The sequence below is a fragment of the Mixophyes fleayi genome, chromosome 3, assembly GCF_038048845.1.
Source record: "Mixophyes fleayi isolate aMixFle1 chromosome 3, aMixFle1.hap1, whole genome shotgun sequence".
NCBI classification, from domain to species: domain Eukaryota; kingdom Metazoa; phylum Chordata; class Amphibia; order Anura; family Limnodynastidae; genus Mixophyes; species Mixophyes fleayi.
Genome location: NC_134404.1, coordinates 310,971,418 through 310,995,124, shown reverse-complemented (window position 1 = coordinate 310,995,124; position 23,707 = coordinate 310,971,418). Strand labels below are relative to the sequence as shown.

The 23,707-nt window shown below is 40.1% G+C and overlaps 1 protein-coding gene across 12 annotated transcripts in view; it reads left to right on the top strand.

Annotated features, from left to right (window-relative positions):
• Nucleotides 1-23,707, top strand: part of PLCB4 (phospholipase C beta 4) — a 226,605-nt gene that overhangs the window by 117,852 nt on the left and 85,046 nt on the right. For 11 of the 12 annotated variants that reach the window (XM_075203995.1, XM_075203992.1, XM_075203996.1 and 8 more), the window contains exons 5-9: nucleotides 1,348-1,428; nucleotides 3,254-3,313; nucleotides 4,834-4,977; nucleotides 13,298-13,377; nucleotides 20,178-20,231. In XM_075203995.1, the coding sequence (XP_075060096.1) occupies nucleotides 1,348-1,428; nucleotides 3,254-3,313; nucleotides 4,834-4,977; nucleotides 13,298-13,377; nucleotides 20,178-20,231 (419 nt within the window). Of the gene's footprint in view, nucleotides 1-1,347; nucleotides 1,429-3,253; nucleotides 3,314-4,833; nucleotides 4,978-13,297; nucleotides 13,378-20,177; nucleotides 20,232-23,707 lie in introns of those variants that run through there. The other variant, XM_075203997.1, reaches the window with a different exon arrangement.

Sequence of the window (23,707 nt, the reverse complement as noted above, 5' to 3'; positions counted from 1 at the left end):
TTCTGGTCAGGAGGGGAGGGGGTCAGGTGAGCTAGTGAGTAGCAGGAGATCAGCTGCGCCACCACTGTAACTACAAGCGAAAGTGTGTACAGGAACATTGGAACCAATATGTTCCATCCCCATCCTGATTTATATGCACTTACTAAAGTTTGGATTTGAATATAAAGTTTAATGCCTGTGAGTACTGTAACTTACCTAACTACTACCATAGGCTGAGCTCTAAGGCCAGCATTTTAGCATAGTGTATCCTGAATAAGCACTATATTGCTTGCAGTATGTTAAAGCCAGGGACTGCTTTATCAAGTGAAGTTTATACTTTGTTTAAAAAGAGACTGTGCAGAAAATATTTTCCTTTAAGCATTTGTTTTTATATGGTGGATAGGTACTTTTTTTTGGGTGTATTTTTCTTTTCTTTTTTTCTTTTTTTTACAAAATTAGTCTTATCCTGAACATTATGTAGGATTGGTGCTTCTCTAGACATGGATGAGTTAACTGTGGCTTAGTTAAGGAAAGGAAAGAGGTACGTACCATTGGTAGTGCTGCCTTAGGCCTATATGCTAAAGACAACCCTGGCTTTCCTACAAGTATGGTGTATACACGGATGTATATGAAAATCATTTTTAATAGGATTTCCACATCCATGCCTTGTAATATGTGAAAAAGTGAAGTGGGTGAAAAATAAACCCTATCCGATCTACCTAACCCTGCCCACATTCTGCTCAAAGCCATGTCCACTTTTCAGTAGCCCTTGTCACACTCAAGTCCAAACATCAAATAGACGAGGTGCACATCTGTAGTTCTCACATGTTCATAAATTATGCAGCAATGTAAATAAAACACACATTGGGTGCCTAAAGAGCAAGAAACATCACATTTAAAATTAATTTATATAAACAGCTATGTATTACTGAGCTGAATAATATATTTAAAATTACCGAAGTTGTTATTCTTAAGTAAATAAATCCATCATGCTCTGAGCATGGTGGATTTAAAAGTGCTTCTCTAATTAAGTAGGCAGAGTAGGAGTGATAATTTTGCAGACTTGCCTTGCAGAAATGCAGTGATTATCTTGGGATTCATGCACAATGATCAGGGGCAGTGATATATCAGTAATTCACTTGACTGAATCCTCAGCTTTTTGTCCTGTATGAGGTCCCATCAGGACACTGTCCTATATATGTGGGCATTGCTACAGGTGCCTGTAGCAGATAGTGGAGTGGAGGCTAATACCAGAGCTCCAGTGGAATGTTAGGGTAACAATGAGCAATGTATTTTTTTTCCTCTGGGATTCATAATTGAAAATTGCTATGAAGTCAAATTTAATATTCCCCTTTAATTTTCTTTTAGGAATCATTTGTATTTGAACCAAACTGCCTCTTTAAAATGGACGAGTTTGGCTTCTTTGTTACATGGAAAAGTGAAGGAAAGGTAAGTTTTATTCTATGTAAATAATGCACAGAGCATAATCTGATCCTAGCCAAATGCACCTTATAATTATAAAACACAATACACCTATGTCATTTTACTGTCTCTCCACCATATCCTTCATTACCACTACAACAATCTACACCACTGACACCATTCTTCTCTAGTACATACTTCACTCTAGAACAAACAAGAAACTAATCTTGAGAACACAAAGCCAGATATTTTGCTGATAACATTTTTTAGATATTAATAAGGACTCAATACTCAAGGAGTGCAGAAGGCATATTTACACTGTCCCTAGTTTGCAGTAAGTTTCTTCTTCCAGGAACAATGTTAAAAAATAAATATACAGTAGTAACATGTAATAAGGATAGTCCTATGGGTATATTTGCTAAACTGTGGGTTTGAAAAAGTGGAGATGTTGCCTATAGCAACCAATCAGATTCTAGTTGTCATTTATTTAGTACATTCTACAAAATGACAGCTGGAATCTGATTGGTTGCTATAGGCAACATGTCCACCCGCAGTTTGATCAATATAGTAAATATACCCCCTAATATCATCTCACTCTCATGAGTAACTAAATATGAAAATGAACCAGCAGTATTTTAGGATAAGAAAGAAAAGGTTGAAATGAATGTAGGGGGCGGCAATTAGGTGCGTTAGCTCAAAATTAAATGCTCTGCATGCCTGCAAATGTTTGTAACTTATGTTTTCCCATATAAAATAAACAACCCCCTTCACAGATGCCTCCATTGTGATGTGCTAACCTCACTTGAGCATCGTGTAAAACAAGATGCATTCATAAAAAAATAAGCACCTGTCATCGTAAATCTTGTATTTGCGCTATGGGCCCTCTGTTTTTGCACTTTCCTTATTGATTGTCTTGTGATTTTTTTTTTAACTAAAATATATTTATTAATTATTTGCAAGGACTTCAAATAAGGGTCCAAAAAAAAGGGTAGGGGAGAGACATTAAGTTGGGGGGGGGAGGGGGGGTATATAGTGGGTAAGGAACACAACAGCAGGTCATAACAAAGTAATAGCACACCTGAAAGTGCTGAAGTATGACTATAGAATAGCAGTTGCACATTTACTAGTATACATGGAATTAGGACGCTCTAGCAACACAACACTTATAATCACAAGGAGTCGACATTAATGTCTTGTGATTTTTTTTAAACAATATTCCTAAGTAAAATGAACTTCCACTGTTCCTCTCTGCAGAGACCATTGACTCCCCAGGAGACGGCATACACCCCCACTATGTTCTGTCAATGACCTTGTTCTCACCATATAACACTCCCGCTTTTTGGTCTTTGCCCGAAGCACTACCTCAAAACTCACCTTTTCACCTAACCCACCCCATCCTAAGATAATTCCCTCCTGAAGTTCCACCAGCCCCTTCCACTCCTTTCCTTACATCCCTATTATATCCATTTGGTACCCCACCCCATCCTAAACAATTCCCACCTGTCGCTCCACCTACCATTCCCTCTCACTTCCCTTCACCCCTATAATCTACGGTTTCTTCCCTACCCCTCTCGAATGTTAACTTTCATGAGTTTGGCCCTCTCTCCCTCCTCTCTCCTCATCCTTTTTGTAAGGTTTTCGTTGTGTTTTCTAATGTAGTTGCCTCCTCTATTGTCTCTTCTTGTATTGATTTTCTCTGATTCTATTCTTTTACTTGCCCCTTACTTATCTATATATTGTTCTGTTTATATTTGTTTATTGTGCTACAGATTCTGTCTTACAAATAAACATAGATGCTGATGATAAATTTACTAGAAGCCTATCTCTCTTTTTCTTATATTATGTTATGTAGGAAGGTCAAGTTTTGGAATGTTCTCTAATCAACAGTATACGTGTTTCCGCAGTACCAAAGGTAAGGCCATCTGATATGTTTATTTGCATCTCGGATTATGTGAAAGTAATTAACTGTGAAAAGGTTATCATGTTATTAGGTTTTCTGTTTTTTCTTTTTTAACGTGTGAAAATTCAAGATAAAATCCTTTTAGTGTTGTTATGGATAAATAAAACATCATTGGAGAGGAAATCCAGCTCAGTTGAGAAGCTGATAATTCATCAGATCTGCAAATGACATCAGAGCATTAGCGACCTTATAATAATGAATATAAAATGTCAGGTGCTAAATGTCATAAAGGACCATTGTACGGTACGTGACTGCATTGAAATAAAGTTAATATGACAGCAAAGAATTGAGGCAAAGTAAAGAAAAGAATTATAATGCAATAAAACGCAAACTGCACATAGTCTAGAGAAATTGAGGTTTCATTTTACTTCAAATTAGAGATGCTCAGGCTCGGTTTTCCTAGCCCACCCGAACTTAGGGGATCCGAGTAGGCTCGCGAGCCGGCTCGTTACTTTTGCGCGTCCTCGGATCTGAATCGAGGCAAAACGTCATCGTTGTGTTGTCAGATCTCGCGGGTTTTGGATTCCATAAGTACCTCCCTCCCCAGGAGATCCAGCGCCATTGCTCACACAGAAACATAGAGAGCAGTGTTCTTGTCACTCTCCAGTCTCCAGTGACATTGCTCAGTGCCATTGCTCACACAGAAACATGGGTAGCAGTGTTCTTGTCACTCTCCATTCTCCAGTGCCATTGCTCAGTGCCATTGCTCACACATAAACGGGGATAGCAGTGTTCATGTCACTCTCCAGTCTCCAGTGTCATTGCTCAGTGCCATTGCTCACACATAAACAGGGATAGCAGTGTTCTTGTCACTCTCCATTCTCCAGTGACATTGCTCAGTGCCATTGCTCACACATAAACAGGAATAGCAGTGTTCTTGTCACTCTCCATTCTCCAGTGACATTGCTCAGTGCCTTTGCTCACACAGAAACAGGAGGGGTAGCAGTTTTCTTGTCACTCTCCAGTGTCATTGCTCAGTGACATTGCTCATACAAAAACAGGAGGGGTAGCAGTGTTCTTGTCACTTGACAAAAATTGACTGGAAATGATTGGAAATGAATGTTAGTGAGGTTAATAATAATGTAGGGATAAAAAAAAGAGCCAAATTATTTGATTTTAGCAAATGAAAAAGTAGGGATTTTTGAAAAGAAAAAATCGGGATCCAAAACCAAAACACGTGAGGGCGGTTTTGCCAAAACCAAAACACGAAGTTAATCCAGATCCAAAACCTAAACCAAAACTAAAATACGGGGGTCAGTGAACATCTCTACTTCAAATGAAATGCAATATTTTTGCTTTTTGCTAACACAACTTTCTTTTAGTGTATAAAATATGCATGTGTCCTTTGTCATACCATGTATGCCGTCTGCGGTATCAGTAATTGCTTTTAAGGCTTGTTATTTATTCATTTTTTGAGGGGGAAAAAAAAAAAGCTTTGTGGTTTTAAATCGAAGTTTTCTCTTCTGGCACAGGATCCAAAATTACTATCTGCACTTGAGGCTGCTGGAAAAGCCGAAAACGAACTAGAGGGCCTAATTGTGTGCATCTGCTCCGGTACTGACCTGGTGAACATCAGCTTTACTTATATGGTCGCAGAGAACGTGGACGTAGCTAAGGTATTCAGCAATTAAACACGGCTTATGTTACTATGATGTTTCTGTGGCTACCCTAATCTGCTCCTGTCAATTACAGGATGACTTATTCAGGCTTGGCAAGAAATGCTTATTACAATAACAACAAACCATAGACTATGTCAGATGCGTTAATTAATCATATATCAAGGGATAGTAAATAAACCTGTGTTTTGTAAATAATCTCCCTTGAAACCCTCTGTAAATTAATCAAGAACTTGAGCCTAAAGAATACACTGACAGTGATATATACATTTAAAGACAATGTTAGTTTACAAGGCTATACTGCTACAGGATTGACAGTGTATTTACCACATCACTTAAAGGAGAAATAATATAGTTATTACAGATATTTGTTTTACAGAAGATCCTCTAGTTCCTTCCCCTGACAACTAAGTATATGAGCGGTGTGAAACGCGTCAATACTAAGTATTTGAGCAGCGTGAAACGCGTCAATACATTGAAGACCACTTTACATTTGCCACAGGATTTGTTTTTTTACAAGTGGTCTTTCATTTTATTATAAAACGTTGTACACTCTATTGCAGACGATTCATCGACACTTTAAAGTTGTCTAATAATTTCAACAATTTCTATAATCACAGTTGAATTTACATCTGACCTTATGCTTTGACTTTACCACATTACCTCTTACCACACTTTCTTATATGGTATGTCCCCGCCATGTGCCCTATACAGGGCCGGATTAACCATAGGGCTAACTGGGCTACAGTCCAGGGGCCTATGGCATCCAGGGGGCCCTTGAAAGTGCTCAGCAGCAGTATTGATCAGTTGGGGGCGGGGGCGCCACCGGCGCGATCAGTGCTGCTGAGCACTTTCACTGCGGTCCTTCCCTGGCGCGCTGTAGTCTCCTTACTGAGGAGATCTCGTGAGTCTCAATCTCACGAGATCTCCTCAGTAAAGAGCGTACAGCGCACCGGGGAAGGAGGTAAGTGCTGGGGGGGAGAGGGGGGGCCGGGGGGGAGGGGGGGGGGGAGGGGCCCTCATGGGGGAATGGAGGCCCCCTTAGCCCAGGGGCCTCCATTCCCTTAATCCGGCCCTGGCCCTATAAATGTAGTATATAATCTAAAGGGGGATACTCTCATGTATATATATATATATATATATATATATATAGATATGAATTTAATAATATGCTTTTAGTTTCAGTTACTAGTATGTTGACAATTCATCTAGTGTAGTCACACCTCCTTATCCATGTTTTCCCAACAACTGCTTGCGTTCACTGACATATAGAGCAAGCCATATATCATATTCATCTTATCAAGTTTACATCAACACCAGAGTTTAAATGTGGAAGCAATGGACCCATTTATAGTTATGAACCACAGGATTCTTCCCCGTACATTCTTTTAATTCTTTAAATCATGGCAAACATCTACCAAACTAAAAAATTAAAACAGAAACCTGTATTTGCCCACATTTACCTTGGAATTAATGTCCTTAATAAATTGTTTAGCAGAGCTCCTCACAGTGACTGTAGGAAGAGATTCTTGATAATAGTCATGTTCTTGTCTGTGTCAGGAATAATTTCCTTTTATCTTTGGTTTGCGGGTTTCCGAATAAGAGCTACCATACTTGTATTACACCCAGCATCTAGAGCAATCAGACCCAAGACACGACAAAGCCTCTGAGTGCATTTAGATGATCTATTACCTTAATTTGTTCTATGTTACAGTATAAATCATTTTTTAATTCTTTCTTCATGTTCTCTTTTGCATGGCATCTGTTGAGATTAGAATTTAATTTTTTTTACCTCTAAGTGAAAATACAGGACTGTGTTGAATATTGCGATGGAGGCTGTGATGGTTCATCAGGGGACAGTTCCAGTAGAGGCAAAGAAATGATCAGGTTTCACAAAGTTTAGATTGAGAGATGGAGAGATTGCACAATGTATAATTCCACTAAAACATGGAGCGAGAGTGCAGCTTTGTGCGGCTTGTTTTGGCAGCGTGTCAACATGTTGGCAGAACAAGTTATGACAAGCAGGTGTAATAATAGTAAATATTCCTCCAGTCATAGGCTCTCATTATGGCTTTATTGCAAATCTCATTTCGTCACGCACTTATTCTACAGTTTAGAACATAAGCAAAACATAAATGCTAATCTTATTGGAAAATACATTTAGATTAGGAAAAGGCAGCCTGTTGCCTTTGTTGGGTTTAGGGAAAGACTATTAAAGCAGTGACCTTGGGGGACAGAAATTGGAAGGACTGCAGCTGATAAGCAGCTTGCACCTAAGAGCAGTGAGGTAAAGTGTTAGCTGTCTGTCAGCACAGCATGCAGAACGCCAGCCAGCAGTTCCCTTCTTTTAAAGGATTATTATATTAAACCATGTATTAAGGCACATAGGCTTATTTCATAATATGGTACAAAGAGCAATGGTTGTAACACAACCAATTAGAGATCAGCTTCCATTAGTCTTACTACAGTGGACTGCTAAAAGCTAATATCTGATTGGTTGCTTTAGGTTGCAGTTTCTGACTGGCTGCTATAGGTTGCAGTATCTGTATGGCTGCTATAGGTTGCAGTATCTGTCTGGCTGCTATAGGTTGCAGTATCTGATTGGCTGCAGCATACTATTGCTCTGTGCACCATGCTTTTAAACAAGCCCTGAAATGTATTTTATTTCCCAGTCTTCCTAAATAAGTCATTGCACATAAGTGACTATTGTTCTGTTTTCTGTCATAATTTGACCACTGGAAGAACTGATATATCATTTCACTTGAGCAGTGTGACAGCCTCCATTCATCATTATACATTATGTAATTTATCTTGCGGAACATTTATAGACATAGGATGTTATTTATTAAAAGAAAAGTTCAGTAAGGCCTAGCAGCCAGTTAAACACTAGCTTTCATTGCCCCTCACTACATTGATGAAATGTCGGCTTGCAGCTATAGATTACTGCGCATGTAAACTTTTGCACTTTGTCAGCAAAATGTTTACCTGGAGAGAAAATAAACTCTGCTGATAGGTCAAGAGGGGTGTCATGTGGGTGGAATAATAGGCGGAGCTATGTCGTCTGCTCCCTTATCATTCATGGGACACTGGGAAGCCAGACTGGAAATTCTGGCCGTGCTTGTGGATTTAGATCAGCAGAGCCTGCTGGGAATTGTAGTTCAACGAGATCACATGCCTTGCTCAAGAATTTACATTTTGGATAGTGAATGTTTGTGTGCTTAAATTAATTTGCCGAGTAGCATATAACACAGAGGAAACTTATGGAGAGTTGTCAAACAAACTGCTCCATTTCTGGAGCACAGACGTCTGGCAAATGTCATTTTTATGGCAGACTTTTTAGTTAAAATAAAGACAGGACACTCACCTTAAAAGAGATCCATTCAGAAGCTGAAATCCTTGCAGAAATGTTTGAGTCATATACAGTTGATAGAATAGTGAGCAGTGCTCAGCAGATGCAGGATGCCAGTGTGAAAGACTGCGTTTCATCTATTCTTACCACTAGGGGCATCTTAGTCCCAGTGATTCTGACACTTGTGTTTTTACACACTGAGGGCCTGATTCTCCATTGTACTGTATACAAGTCCTATGCACTGGGCATTCAGAGCACCAGACAGTAAGGGAGAGTGAAGCAACTGTATTTATTTATTTAACATATAATATACTGCTATATTTCTACTAGTACAAGTTTTCGTCATGCACTGTCATCTCTGCTATCAGTTAATGTCAGACTGCAATATAAAGAAACTACCTGATAATCTGTCTACCAGGTTCCACTGCTCGTTTTAAGCTATTAGATTTTATGTAGCACAAACTTTATATTCTTGGTTCAGAATTACCTAGAATGTGAATCTAACAATGAGATGATTGAGTATTGACTTTGTTCCTGTTTTATTTGTGTGACTTGTGCCGACGGGGCCATGGTAGGCTTGGGAGTAAGACTGGGTGCACATTATACAAAGTTTCTCCCAATGCGATAGCCTTAACGGATGAAAAAGTCCTGATCAGCATGCCGGTTCATGTGCACACACTAAACACATTTTACACAATTTACCTTCAGGTCTGCGAGGAAAAATGAGCTGAGATTCCAGCCTGAATATCAGCGCGATGTGTCTCCACGTACTGAGGGGGATAAAGTTATCAAGCTGCGCGTTCAAAAAAGTGGAGATGTTGCCTATAGCAACCAATCAGATTCTAGGTGTCATTTATTTAGTACATTGTACAAAATGACAGCTAGAATCTGATTATAAAGAGCCTTTTACATCCCTTTATTGCATTTATATAATCCCATCCCACAATATGAAATTTTGTTTAAGCATTTCCACTACTAGGAGAGCTGTTGTACCTAATCCATCCCTTGATCCGTCCATTACTCCAATTGGCCAGTTCTAACTTACAAACAGGGAATTTAGACTGTAAGCTCCAATGGGGCAGGGACTGATGTGAATGGGTTCTCTGTACAGCGCTGCGGAAGTAGTGGCGCTATATAAATAAGTGATGATGATGATGATGATGATGGCCTGCAGATTCTTGCACTGCTCTGTAAAACTAGGCGTTCTTACATAGATGTCATTGTGTGACATCATAAAACAGCATTTGCGCTGTGCTTTTAAATATTGGAGAACCACAAATGTTCATAGGTCCTGGCAGATGAATGAGTTTCTCGTATGATTTTTAACCATCGAAAGTTATTTTAGTTGATCACAAGATATACACTTAACAAGGCCCCTTTATCTTTCTTTTAAAGGTCCGTGTAAACCATACCAACCGTAAGTCCCGGGAGGCTCACGAATTTCAGGGAGTCCTCACGTGCTCCCGGAAGAGTAGGCAAAAGTCCAGAAATTTGGCGAAATTTATGACAGTGAATGGAGGGGCGGGGCTTAATCACATCATTAAGCTCCTCCCCCCCCTCAATTCAATGCCGTGAATTTCGGCTTTTTATAGTGGAGACGGGGCTATGGTGACGTGAAATGTCACCACGCCCTCCTCCTACCCCATGTCACATGGGGTATGTATGGTGTAAACAGTTACACCAAAATGAGGAGCTTGCTATCCCCAACATTAGAAAAGACTTGACTAAGGGGTGGATAAGAACCTGCCCACACACACTGAGATTAAACCATCTGGTTTGGGATTTTAGATGGAATTATGTGTAATAATGTAGTATAATAATAATCATAATAATAATAATAATAATAATAATAATGTAGTATTTAATAATATGTGCTTGTTTGCGTATAAAACAATATACATGTCCATTCAAAGTCACATCCAGTCCTGTTTTTATTGGACCAGGTGTCGAATACTGTCCCCAAACAACAGCGTCTGGCTGGGTGCAGGTAACTGATTGAATGCTCCCTCCTTGTTAGTGTGATCACAGTGTATGTGTGGGTAGCTTACTAGGAGAAGAGGGGGGGTTTTGCTTCAAAATATATACAAACTTTACAGATTGTTGAAATTGCTGAAATTGTTTTTTTTGGTCAATTCTCTTACAGACCTACCGTATCTAGCAATATGTGATCAAATTTCGTTTGGTACTAAAAGCTACATTATTAAATTCTAAAGGTCAGACAGAACAATGTTTGATTCTTCTTATAAATGAGTGCAACATGCATTGCAAACTTCCAGCTATTATCGGGTGGGGGGGAGCAGGATTTCTCTTCGAGTCAGGGAAACTTGAGAGATGGAAACCACACAAATCTCAGATTTTATCTTTCTGTTTTGCGTTAATACACTTGTAGCTGCAGGTTTGCTAGCAAAACAAGTACATTGAGATCTCCAGGCAGACTTGCTGTGCATGTGTTGTGCTATCAGTACTCATCTAAATGACTAGCCTCTTTTAACTTCCATTTGCTAAATGGAATTGCTTAAATCTCTCACAGACCAGATTTTCTGTTTTTGGACGGCAGTAATACACATAAGGAGCTGTTTCATTAATGCTTCAAAACAAGTCATTAGCAAACCAGGCTGCACTGTACCAGTGCATTTAATGAAGGTTATGGCTTTGTTATACTTCTGAATATTTAATTTTTGTATATTCAATTCAGAGTTCACAAAGCAACCTATTAGATTATAGCTTTCATTTATCTTGTACATTCTAGAGAATGATAACTTGAATCTGATTGGTTCCTATGGGCAACACCTCCACTTTTGCAAGTTTTTAGAAAGTTTGATACATTTTCCTCTTTTTGCTGATACGCTCACCCTCATCTATCCTTTCTCGCAGAGACTCAACAGTTTCAGTACGGATTATTCACCTCTGTATTATAACTAGCAAAAAAGGCTACTTCAAAAAAGATTCAGGGAAAATAATGGTACTCCTTTTGTCAGGTGTGATAATAGTGTATCATTGCATATTTTTTACATGATGTTATTGTCATGTTCTGAGATCTTCTAAAACCTTGCATTACATTTAAAATAAATCCTGCGTGCATTTGCTGCAGTAAAGTGTGCTGAAACAATGACACTACCACCATTATGTCTGACTTTTTTGTATAGGTGTTATGGTGAAATTAAGTTTTAGCTTTTCTATAGATATAACAGACTTTTGAGTGTCCTATCCAGTTGCTAGAATTCACATTCTTAATAATGAGCATTCGTGTCCACTTTTTATACTCTGCCATGTTCAGTGGCGGATCCAGGGGGGGGGCGATCGCCCTCCCTAGCAGGGGCTTGCTGCCGGCGGCTGCACACTATGTGCAGGTCCATTTGCAGTGACAGGCAGGGACAGTGTGCTGGCCGGCTGCTCTGATTATGTTTTAAACACAATCAGAGCATCCGGGGAGCACCACTGTGTGCAGCCGCCGGCAGCCTCAGATGTCAAAAAGGGGGCCCCCCCCCCCCCCCCTACATCGCCCCGGGTACAAATATTCTCTAGATCCGCCCCTGGCCATGTTTACCATTGTTGTACAGGAACTTTCTGATGATGGAATTGATAAAACTCTCCCTAGCAGGGGCATGTTGGGCCTGCTGGTCCTTAGATATTTTTCTTGGTTCCTTTGTGATTTCATGAGCTATTGGGGAGATGTTGGCTTAATAGCTGCTCTTGAGAAGATTCAATCATGTCACAAATTTTCTCCATTTTGAAATTTTGCCTTTAACTGTAGTTAATTTGGAGCACCAGAAACATAGTTGCCAACATTGACAGGTTAAGTCCCGGGAGGACCGGGGGTCAGGTGAGTGTGTGGGGGTGGGGCTCGAAGAATCGTGCTGTTAGCCCCGCCCCCAAAGCTGTCACCACCTTTTTTGTCCAATAAAACTAGGGGGCAGGGCCACAATGATGCGCCCGGACGCCGATAAGGCCCGCTTCCATTTACTTTCTACAGCCGCCCGGGAATCAGGAGAATTGCCCTCTCTCCCAGGAGACTGACCCAGATTTCAGGAGTCTCCCGGATATTCCGGGAGAGTTGACAAGTATAACCAGAACCTCAAAAATGTCTTTGTCACCCTTTCCAGATTGGTAACCACAACTTTCTCCGGAGGTTTTCAATAATTATTTTTCTTTTAATTGTTGTGTGATGTGCTTTTAGAAGATGTTACTGACAGCTTCACTTTGATGGTAATGGCCACAGTCATATTGTGGGAAGGATAGGCCTAAATCAAGCTTGGACGTTTGCCTAAGTATTCAAACGGTTGACCCTATGGCTATACTAGCTGGCATACTTGTCTAACCTCCCGGCATGTCTGGGAGACTCCTGAATTTCAGTTAGCTCTCCCCACCCTCCTGGATCTGCATAATTTGCCCCCCCCCCCAATCCCTGTGTGGAAAAAATGTTGCATGATGCACCAAAATGAAGCATTTGATGCATTATACAACCCCCCCATCCCTGCTGTTGTTACTTGATCACTTGACCTCCCATCAAAAAATACAGCACTTGGCAAGTAGGCAAATATACATAGACTGAATGTATCATTCTTTCACTCTTCTCTATATATTTCCAATCACACAAATGAAACCAAATTGGATAAAGCTATTTCCTTTAAATTATGTATGTAAATCCATCTCCTGTTGCTTCGCTCATTGATCAGTTGTGCAGAATATTTCGATGTTGTATATTGTTGCCGTTAATATTAAGCTTCAGTCTGGTGGGTGGGAGGGTTTTGTGTGTTTATTGAACACAATTGGCGTCTGGAACAGATTGTGTTGCGTCTACATGTTGCTTCTGCTTGTTCTTTCCTTGTCTTGAAAATGTTATGATCTTGAAGAAGCTGAAAATGTATTTAAAATGTAAAATAATCAGTAAATGTCTTGCTTTTGTTGCATAAATACGTGCTAAATGGAGTGCTTTTCCTTATTTGTACTGTATGTTTGTATGTCTTTCAGCAATGGGTAGAAGGGCTAAGATCTATCACGCATAACTTTAGAGCCAACAACGTCAGTCCAATGACATGTCTCAAAAAACAGTAAGTGTCTTTTATAGGTCTGTTTGCTGTTTGTTTTGTATATTACTTTATGTGAGTCCCGCTATGTACAGTAAGCAAGGACATTATGACTAGCACAAGACTAGATACACCTGGATTTTAAAGAGGCTTCAAATTATTTTCTTATATTCACAAGGTATTGAATATCATTAATTAAGAGATTAAATTAAATGCCTGAATATGCGCCCATTTGTGCACCATCAATGAGTTCATCTATAAACTACAATCTGATGATACATACATTTAATAAATTAAATACTACAAATAATACAAACAATCTAAATAAAAACACTGAGCAACATATTTAATATATATTAACATATATATATATATATATATATATATATATATATATATATATATATATATATATATTTTTTTTTTTTTTTTTTTTTTTTAAATTAATTTTAAATTACCGGTTATTTACTTCTTGGCAAATTAATCATGTCCTCCACTATATTACACATAAGTACAGATGGAAAAAAAGTAGAACAGTTTTCGTTTTTTTGCAGTGGTTTTCAAATTATTGTATTAGATCAATGAGAGAACAGGTGATTGTGTACTGCAGGCAATGTATTACTTTGAGCAGCTGTTATTGTGTCAGTATACATTTTCCCTGCCCCCATGTGTCCCAGTTTTCTCTGGACAATGACAACTTTTGCACTACAATAACAGAATATATTTCCACCCAGGTTCTTATCGTTCTGTGTATTAGGACATGATGGGGTTCTTTGATTATTTTTCTTTTTTTATATGTTGAAAGAATTCATATGTTAAGTTTATTTGTAATTGTTTTTTCTGCTAAATGTAAAGAGAAATGGAACAATTGAAGGAGGAGACTGATCAGATTATCTGTGATTTGTTTACTGCAGAGAACTGTGAGAAATCGTTATAGGGCTCATTTTTATTGTCTAAATTCCCTGCCCCAAAACACACTAGGGTAATTTTTTTGTTAGATGCCAGTTAAGCTACCAATTTGTCTTTAGAGCACCTACATAAGCACGGCAAGAACATACAAACTCCACACGGATAGTTCCTTGGTTGGAATCAAACCCATGGCTCCAGTGCTGTGGGACAGCAATGCTAACCACTGTGCCACCATGCAGGAGAGTTATCAAGATTCAATAAGCCAATCATGAATCAAAAATAGTTAGTATGGTTTGTTGTTTGAGTTGAATTGTCATTTTTATATAGTAGAGTTTTGACTGTAGAGGTTATACAGAATAACAATAATGTTATTATATAATAGTATTTTGATGGTATTGTAATAAAAATGAAACAAACAATGATAATGTATGTGCACATGGGCAGTTTTGTATCCACACAATGAGTTTTCTCTTCCTGTAGTAGTAGCAGATGCTGGCTATAGACAGGGCTGCCAAGAGGAATTTTGGGCCCGGTACAGGAACCTCATGGGGCCTCCTATAGGTGATTATAAAGTAAACTCCTGTGCTGCTGCTGGGTGGCAGCACGCCATCGAAGGGGGTGTGGCCATAACATTGGGGGCGTGGCTGTGCATCATTGGAGGCATGTCTAGCAGGTGAAAAGCACTAGGCCACCCTTCTACAGAAAAATGCATTACTCACAGATGTCCCCTCTGCCCAGCAGCTATAGTCACACATGCCCTCTCTGCCCAGCACCTTTAGTCACACATGCCCCCTCTGTGCCCAGCACCTTTAGTCGCATATGCCCCCCAATGCCCAGCACCTTTAGTCACACATGCCCCCTCTGTGCTCAGCACTTTTAGTCACACATGCCCCCCAATGCCCAGCACCTTTAGTCACACATGCCCCTCTGTGCCCAGCACCTTTAGTCACACATGCCCCTCTGTACCCAGCACCTTTAGTCACACATGTCCCCTCTCTGCCCAGCACCTTTAGTCACACATGCCCCCCAATGCCAAGCTCCTTTAGTCACACATGCCCCCTCTGTGCCCAGCACCTTTAGTCGCACATGCCCCCCAATGCCCAGCACCTTTAGTCACACATGCCCTCTCTGTGCCCAGCACCTTTAGTCGCATATGCCCCCCAATGCCCAGCACCTTTAGAAACACATGCCCCCTCTGTGCTCAGCACTTTTAGTCACACATGCCCCCCAATGCCCAGCACCTTTAGTCACACATGCCCCCTCTGTGCCCAGCACCTTTAGTCACACATCTCCCTTCTGAGCATCTTCTTACCTTTTCTTCACTGCACAGGTCTGGATCTGGCCATGCTCCCCGCTGGTACCTGGTCCGGCTCATCACACAGCCCCCTGCACTCTCGGGTGTGTGCGCGCATGTGCCACCCATGAGACAAAAAAAAAGTAGTTTTAAATTCATTTATCTTTTTAACTATAGAGCTACAGTGGGCCCCCAGGCAGGTCCAGCCTCTGGTAATTTGTACCTGCCCACCCCCCTCTCGGCGCCCCGGCTACAGACATAAAAAGGAGTCATTGATTCCTGTGGAGTAACAGACAGCCTGAGCACATGAGTTTTTTGACTAGACAAAACTTGGATGCACAGGATAGGACATGATGAATATACTGCTAAGAGCGCACGTTAGGTAGATATAAAGTGCTCATGTGTAGTAATGGTAACTAATTATGTAAGGCAGCATTGTTGTCAGTGAGACATGGAGGTGAATTTATCAAGCTGCGGGTTTTTGATAAGTGGAGATGTTGCCGATAGTAACCAATCAGATTCTAGTTGTCATTTGTTTAGTACATTCTATAAAATGACAGCTAGAATCTGATTGGTTGCTATAGGCAACATCTCCACTTTTTCAAACCAGCAGTTTAGTAAATTTACCCCATGATCTTGTCTATTACTGTTCCACACATTGGAAATATTGTGTAAATTAGGGATGCTATCGCTAGGAAAGGAGATTGCTGTAAATTATCAGTAGTGATGTAAGAAAAGTGAGCATTTATGAATAAAATAGATAAATGTTTTAAATTATGGCAATTTCAGCGGCACAGTTCCGGTTTTAGTTATGTTTGTCCCGCAGGTGGGAAATGTTGTTGGAAGGAAGATATCTAATGGGCACCTGGTGTATAACAGCTCTAGGAAGCCTCTGGGGTGCCCACGCCCCTTTGTTACTTGGCCACACCTCCTCTCTCGCTGCTGGGAGGTATGGGTAAGCTAGGTTAGAAGGCATTACGGAGATTTTAACATATCCTCTTCTTACATCAGTTTTTAATCCTGCAAACTAAAAGTAATGCCTACTTTTCTTACCTCACTTCAGGAAGGTGTAGAGGTGAGGTAGGAAAAGAAGAGGTGGGTGGGGTTTTATAGTGCAGACATCAGGCCCACGCTCACCTTACTGAGGTAGGAGTAGCATGATTTGATTCTTGTCTCGTCTCCTAGCCATACTTGCCAACTTATGGTAAGTATGATCCGGGAGCCTGCCGGGGAAGGGGGCGTGGCTCTGAAAATCGCACCATTTTGGCATTTTACAGCGGGGGCGGGGCCAAACGCAGCGATTCCTGGTGAATCACGGGAACCGCGTGACATCCCAGGAGAATAGACATCTCTGGAGTAACGTCACACACAAAGTTAACGTTTCACAGGCAGTTTTAACCTCTTCCTTTCCCTGTCCATTATTGTCTATATAGAGCTGCAGAAGATTATGTGGAAAAGCCTTTTATTATCCTATATCTATAAAACACTGGCATATTACCCAGCCCTGTACATGAAGGGGATCATAACATAAATAAATTACATACAATGACATGAGACAGATGGTAAAGGTGACTCTGTCCTGGATTATAGAGTATGATTAGAAGATAATGCAGAAAGCAGTGTGTTCCCCCCTTGGGAAGACTATTTCTGCACTTTTCTCATTGTATGGGATTGCACATGGTTAAGTGCTGCAAGATGGCAGCATCTGTGTGCAGTGCATAGTATGTGAGTACCTGGGTGTATCAGTGTGCTCCTTGCTGTGCACAGCTATGGTCCCTGCATTGTACCTGTGTGTTGCATCATGGTTACAGGACAAAATATGTAAGAGAAGTTTGTGTGGTGGAGGGGTGATACCTTATTGGGGGCCTTCCTGATATAGTCACTTCACTTTCAGTTGTTCCCAGTGTTGATGAATCGTTTAAATGGCATCTCATCTCTTTTGCATTATCCAAAAACATTCCAATGTAGAAATGTGACACATGAAATAAAGACAGCCTGATTCATTACTCCAATGACTTATTTTAAAAGAAAAAAGGTTCTGATGAATTAAGGGGCTGCTTCAAATGACTTTATTGTGACATTTTTTTTTAAAGTTTTTTGGCATGCACCTTCCAATCTTGGACTGCAATAAGTAATTGAACATATTGGGGCTCAATTTTTGAGATAAGATACACTATGTATGTGCACCATAAGCCATATACATACATCTATTCTTGCATATCGTTACCGTGTGACTCCTTACACCTGAAGATGTAGATCAGTACAGTCAATAAGTTCATGTAATTACAACTCAATTATATGTGGTGGTATCAGCAGATATTCCTTTTATAATAAGGCTGGTGTAATAATCACTATCACCAGCACTATCCAGCCCAACGATGGGCAACCTGTACCCTTCTAGAGTCGCATGTGCATCCCTCTAACCTTCAGAAGGGTGCACATCACCCTTAATCCCAGCAATAGCTTAAACAATACATTTAATTAAAGAAAGGCACCAATCCACAGTAAAGTATAAGCAAGCATTTTAATGTAATCCAAAAAAAGTGTTACAAGCTATAACAAACAAATCTGATAATCCAATGTGACTTCTGGGTGATCAGATTTTCCACAAGCTTTTGTAAGTTCAGTGTAAGCCAGGAATAGGCACAACGCACAGAGGTTTTCATCCGCCAGCCTGTTGCGCTTTTTGTCCAATGATAGAGAATGTCTTTGCGGAACTCTGGTACCTAACAGGGAATATAAATGATTTACATTGCTCTAATGGATGAAGCAGGAATCGTGCAGCTCTGTCTCGCGGAAGAAGGAGGGAGATCGTGTGGTGCAGGCTGCACGTCCCTCCTCCACTGATCTCAGATGTGCTTACTGATGCTGTGTTACCTATACTTTCCAACTCTCCCGGAATATATGGGAGACTCCCGAAATCGGGGTCTGTCTCCCGGAGGGGGCGGGGCTTATTGGCATCATGGGCGCGTCATTGTGGCCCCACCCCTAGTTTTATTGGTCGGAAAGGGTGATGATAGCTTTGGGGGTGGGGCTAAAAGCGTGATTCTTCGAGCCCCACCCCCACACACCCACCTGCCCCCCTGACCTCCCGGGACACAAGCTGCCAATGTTGGCAACTATGGTGTTACCTCCCTGTGTTGTGCGGGGAAGTCTTGTTATGTGGAACCTGGTTGCGCTGGTCAAACAATAAGACCATGTTCAGTTTTTTTGCCCCTTCACCTGCTGCCCCATCTCTTATATAATACGAACTGGAGCACGAGTTAAGCTTAGCAGGGCATAAAACAAAGGATAAGAGTTGGGGCCTACAAGGCATAAAACAGATAAACGCACCGACAGGACATAAAGCAGAAATGACCCGGGGGCCGCGGGTAAAGGCTTAGCGGCTGCATGTTGTCCATCGTTGATCTAATATTTAATTACATTTTATATATAAAATGTGACTTTTGCCTTTACCAATAACAGTGCCAATAAACTATTCTCTCTTGTGTATATGACACTTTGTTACATTATTACACAAATCCACAATAACATATCAGCAGGCATTTTAACATATGATAAATAAGCGTTACATTATACTGTCTACAAATAGGGTGATGCGACTTTAGCACACTTATTACATCTGGTGCAAATACTATTGTTTATAAGCTGGACGCCTCTTGGGATGCGTCCGACTCAACATATATATGGACATAAGAAGATTTTTTTATTGTGTGCGTTTTTTTCCTACATACTTTGGGAGGCCAACTGCGTCTACCTCTAATTGAGCCCCAGCGTTTGCATGGAGTCACACCGCAAAACCTGAAGGAGAGTATACAGATATCTATGCACACTACAATAGGTATATTTGTGCAAAAATTATATATGCGCCTCATGTCTGCAGTTTGTCAAAGTCTCTTATTATCTTAGCTTGCAAGACAAATTCATTTAATAAACCTATAAATATGACAGCTGATGTGTAGTGTTAATGCAAACACAATATTATATTATGCACAGTGCAAATTAATAGTCCTGGTCGCACTAGACCAGTGTTTTCCAAATCCAGCCCTCAGGGAGCGGTAACATTGCATGTTTTCCAGATCACACGTGACAATAGTATTGCCAGTGGATCTTTTATAATCAGCAATGAATACACCTGTGCTCCAGCAAGGAGAGATGGAAAACATGCCCTGTTAGCGCTCCCTGCTCTAGAGTAAAACAAGTCTGTCTGCTTTGCGTCTGTGACCTACGATCTATATCAACTCTGGTGTCTGTAAAGTAGGATTTGTCAAGTTGTGTTTTAAAACGATGGACCTGCTGTGATTACATAATCATACATCTCGCTGGAGTTACTGTAGCTGGACTTATCTACTACAGTGCCTATTTAATCTGTCTCCTCCATTATATCCTGATGGAATGGCACTGTCAGAGAGAGGCGAGAGAGAATAATTAGAAATAACGTTACAAGGATAAGTTCTGTAATGGCAAAATAAAACATTTCTGAAATAAGCGTGGTATAGACGTACTTGTAATACATTGAATAAGAATAGTTTTCCATGCAGGTCTGTAAAAAATTATGTATTATTGAATCGATCTCATTATATTTAATACATTCCTGACACAATTGTCTTATTTGTTTCAGCTGGATGAAGCTAACATTTCTTACAAACGTTAATGGAAAAATCCCAGTACGAAGGTAAGGAATCATGTTAGTGAAATATGAGGTACCCTAAATACGCTCTACAGAGCCTCTGCCGCCCGCTGTATAGACCGAGCAGGTGGTAATACTGTGTATTTCTGGCAATGTAGCCTTTCAGCTCTCTAAGAACTAGTGGAATTATTGCAGCATTGCATGAAACCACAGTCTGCATTACATGAATCATCTTTCATCTTCCCCTGTGTGTATGTTATTGAGACACTGTATTTGGACAGTGTAATGTGCAAGGAAATGTGAAACAAAAAAAGGCTCACAAAATACACTGTCTTGTTAATTTTTATTTTTTTAGGACAAATTTTATTTGTTTTTTCAAAAGCAACAATAAGGTGGTGGTGGTGGTGGAGGGGTACAGAAGAGAGGGACACAGTCTCAATTGAGCAATAAGTTTGTTTCATTTTGTGACCTTCATTTTGTGACCTTCCCCCCTCCCCTCTAGCTGTGACTTGAGCTCACTGAGTTACTGTGATTATTGTTTACTATTCTGTGCTGTCTCACCTCGTATTGTAATCTTGTCTGTCCCTGTTTGGCGCCGCGGACACCTAGTGGCGACCTATAAATAAAAATTAATAATAATAATAATTTGAGGAGATGTGAGCTGCGTAGAAAAGAAAGTTAACAATGTACAAATAATATAACTAGTAGACATTTAAACAAAGAATTTAATCTGTGGGACAGAGGTTAGATGGGCGAGATCGGGGGATTGTTAGTATGGGTAGAAAAGTGAGACAGATCACACATGGTTGTCCAGGAGATCTGGCAGGGTTGAAAATCCAACAACAGTTTACAAAAGTGCTCAAAGCCCATTAAAGGTCTCATTTTATAGATAATATATAATTATGGAAAATATACCATGATCTACCTTTTCTATGCCCTATATTTAGGCGCTCTTTAACATGCATCTTTAAGTTTCTATCAAGGGGTAGATTGGACAGAGCGGTATACACTGGAATAGTGTTTCATGGCAGAAATGTTTGCCCTAGGCTAGTGACCTACATGCTTTAAAAACCCCATGGGGATTGTTTTGTAAGGGTCCCTGGGGTGTAAATGGAGAGAGAATGGTGGGCTCTATTTACAAGGTTAATGGTTGCACCTGTGAGAGCTGTTAAAAGGATATCAGATCAGTCTCTGGCTATTCTCTGCCTGGGGGAAGACTTAGTACAATAATTTGCAAATTGTCAGTTACATCTCATTAAAACTGGCAGAGCCGTAACTTAAAATTCTAGCCCTCAATTTTAACCAAATGTACCTAAAAGATTCCAGAATTGCCCCCCCCCCCTTCAGCGTTGCGCCCTTGGGGGTTGCCCCTGACGCACAGCCCTAGTTACGACCCTGAAAACTGGGGTAGGAAGATAAATTGCTTTAGGTTATAAGAAATCATTTTCACCCCATTTCCCTCCTTTAATTATTTTTGTTTCTCTGTGTTATAATGTATATTCTTCACTTTAAGTAAACCCCTGAACAACGGGATTTGTGCAAAAGTAGCGACAGATCCAAATATTCTGTCTTCGCTTTACAAACCCCAGCTTATTATATACAGAATAAAGTCACTTCCACTCCTCACAGGTCAGACGGATATTGCTTGTCTTATTTATAGATTTTCACTCTTCTGAAGCAAAACTGGAATATTGAACAGTGGTTTCCTTGTTTCTGTTTATGTCTTGTATCATTGCAGTCGCAACAAAAAACAAATCAGCGCCATTTTCATATGAACTTTTATTTTTATTTCTCTAACGACTCACAGCATTAATAGTTTCTATCTATGGCAATAGCTAAACTAGCAAAATTCCGAAGAAATACAGTTGTGTCCTAAATGATCTCTGTAATTTACATTTTTGTTCTGTGTCATTGCTAAGATTACTGTATATGGTTTGTTGTGTGGTATCATACCACACACTAAACACAAGCTGCATAAAACTCAGACAGTCATGCACCGCACGGACAGCTGGAGACTAGACTAATCTGCTGATTCCAGGGCACTTCCTTGACAGGCAGCTCTTTCTGACAAATCTACTCCGGGAAAAATTCAGGTTCTGTTAAAACTTAATTAGAGCTTAAATACACATTCAGTTATCTCCAAAGTCATTAAAGTGTAACCGTCTAAATTAATTCATCATTAATTCATAATTTTTTCAATAACTGACTTTACACAAACATTTAAACATGTATTATTGATTCAAAGAGGATTAAATAAACCGTGTATGACTTTGTCATTTTCCCCCAAAATTTGGCTTAGCGGGTTAAATAATTATCGCAGGTCATTAGCACAGACGATTCAATATTGTTTTTTAGGGGCAACAGTTAATTATAGGGCTGTGTACATGTTGCCCCTTAAATGTTAAGACAGAAAACCCACTAGGGGTTAATGGCGCACACTGGAGAATGCCGGGGAATAAATTAATTGTGTAAAAATAGGGAATACAGGAGACTAATACCGAGAAGTTGAATTAAGTACATGTAATTAAATAATTGAGAACATATATCTCTGCTGAGGATCTCCCAGTGAAAAAGAGAAGACACTGGAAACTAACAATACATGTTTATTGAATCAACCATATATATGATATTTGTAAAAAACCATATGAAATCTTCACAAATCACAGCCACATCCTGAAGCTAGAGATATGCAACAGATAAGGTATAAAAAATGAAACCATCAGTACTGAGGTAAATGTATAAACAACCACGCTTAATAAAAATAAATATAAAAATAAAAATGAAATAATAAAAAGGATGCTTGAATGCTCACCTAGAAACAATATCCAATAATAATAAAGTCCAGTGTGTATATAACATCATTGTAGATTCCCAGTATTGTGATTGGGACTAAGGGGCACATTTATCATTATTCGGCAAAAGTGAGAAATAGTTATCAATCCTTATCGCAAGGATAAGGATTGAACTATTTCTCACATTTATTAAAAAGGGAACACAGAAACAGCAGTTCCGAAAAACTGCTGTTTCTGTGATAGAAAAAATCACACTTACCTCCCTCTTCGGATGCGCTGTCTCGGGATCTCCTCTTCTTCCTTCAATTGCGCATGTGCAGTGCACATGCGCACAAAGTCCCCACTCTGTCTCTGCAACTATCGTTGCAGAGAGAGCGCGCTGAGTGACAGGGAGGGATCATGTGATCCCTCCACACATGCGCTGTCCAGCTCTGCTCGTCGGAGCAGAGCTGACAGCAGTGGATTTCTTCAATTCGGAAGCTGGCGTACATTATCAAGACAAGTTCCCGAAAAAAAACATTTTTCGGGACTTGTTAGATTGCGGCCAGGAGCAGTCACCATTCTGTTGAATGGTGACTGCTCGCAAAAACGATCAGGAGTGCAAAGCAGCAGATATCCATGATATCTGCTGCGATGCACCTTTAATAAATTTGCGGAGAGCACATCAGGATTTTAATTCCACGGTAAGTGCACAATAGTGCACTACCGTAATTTGTTAAATATGCCCCT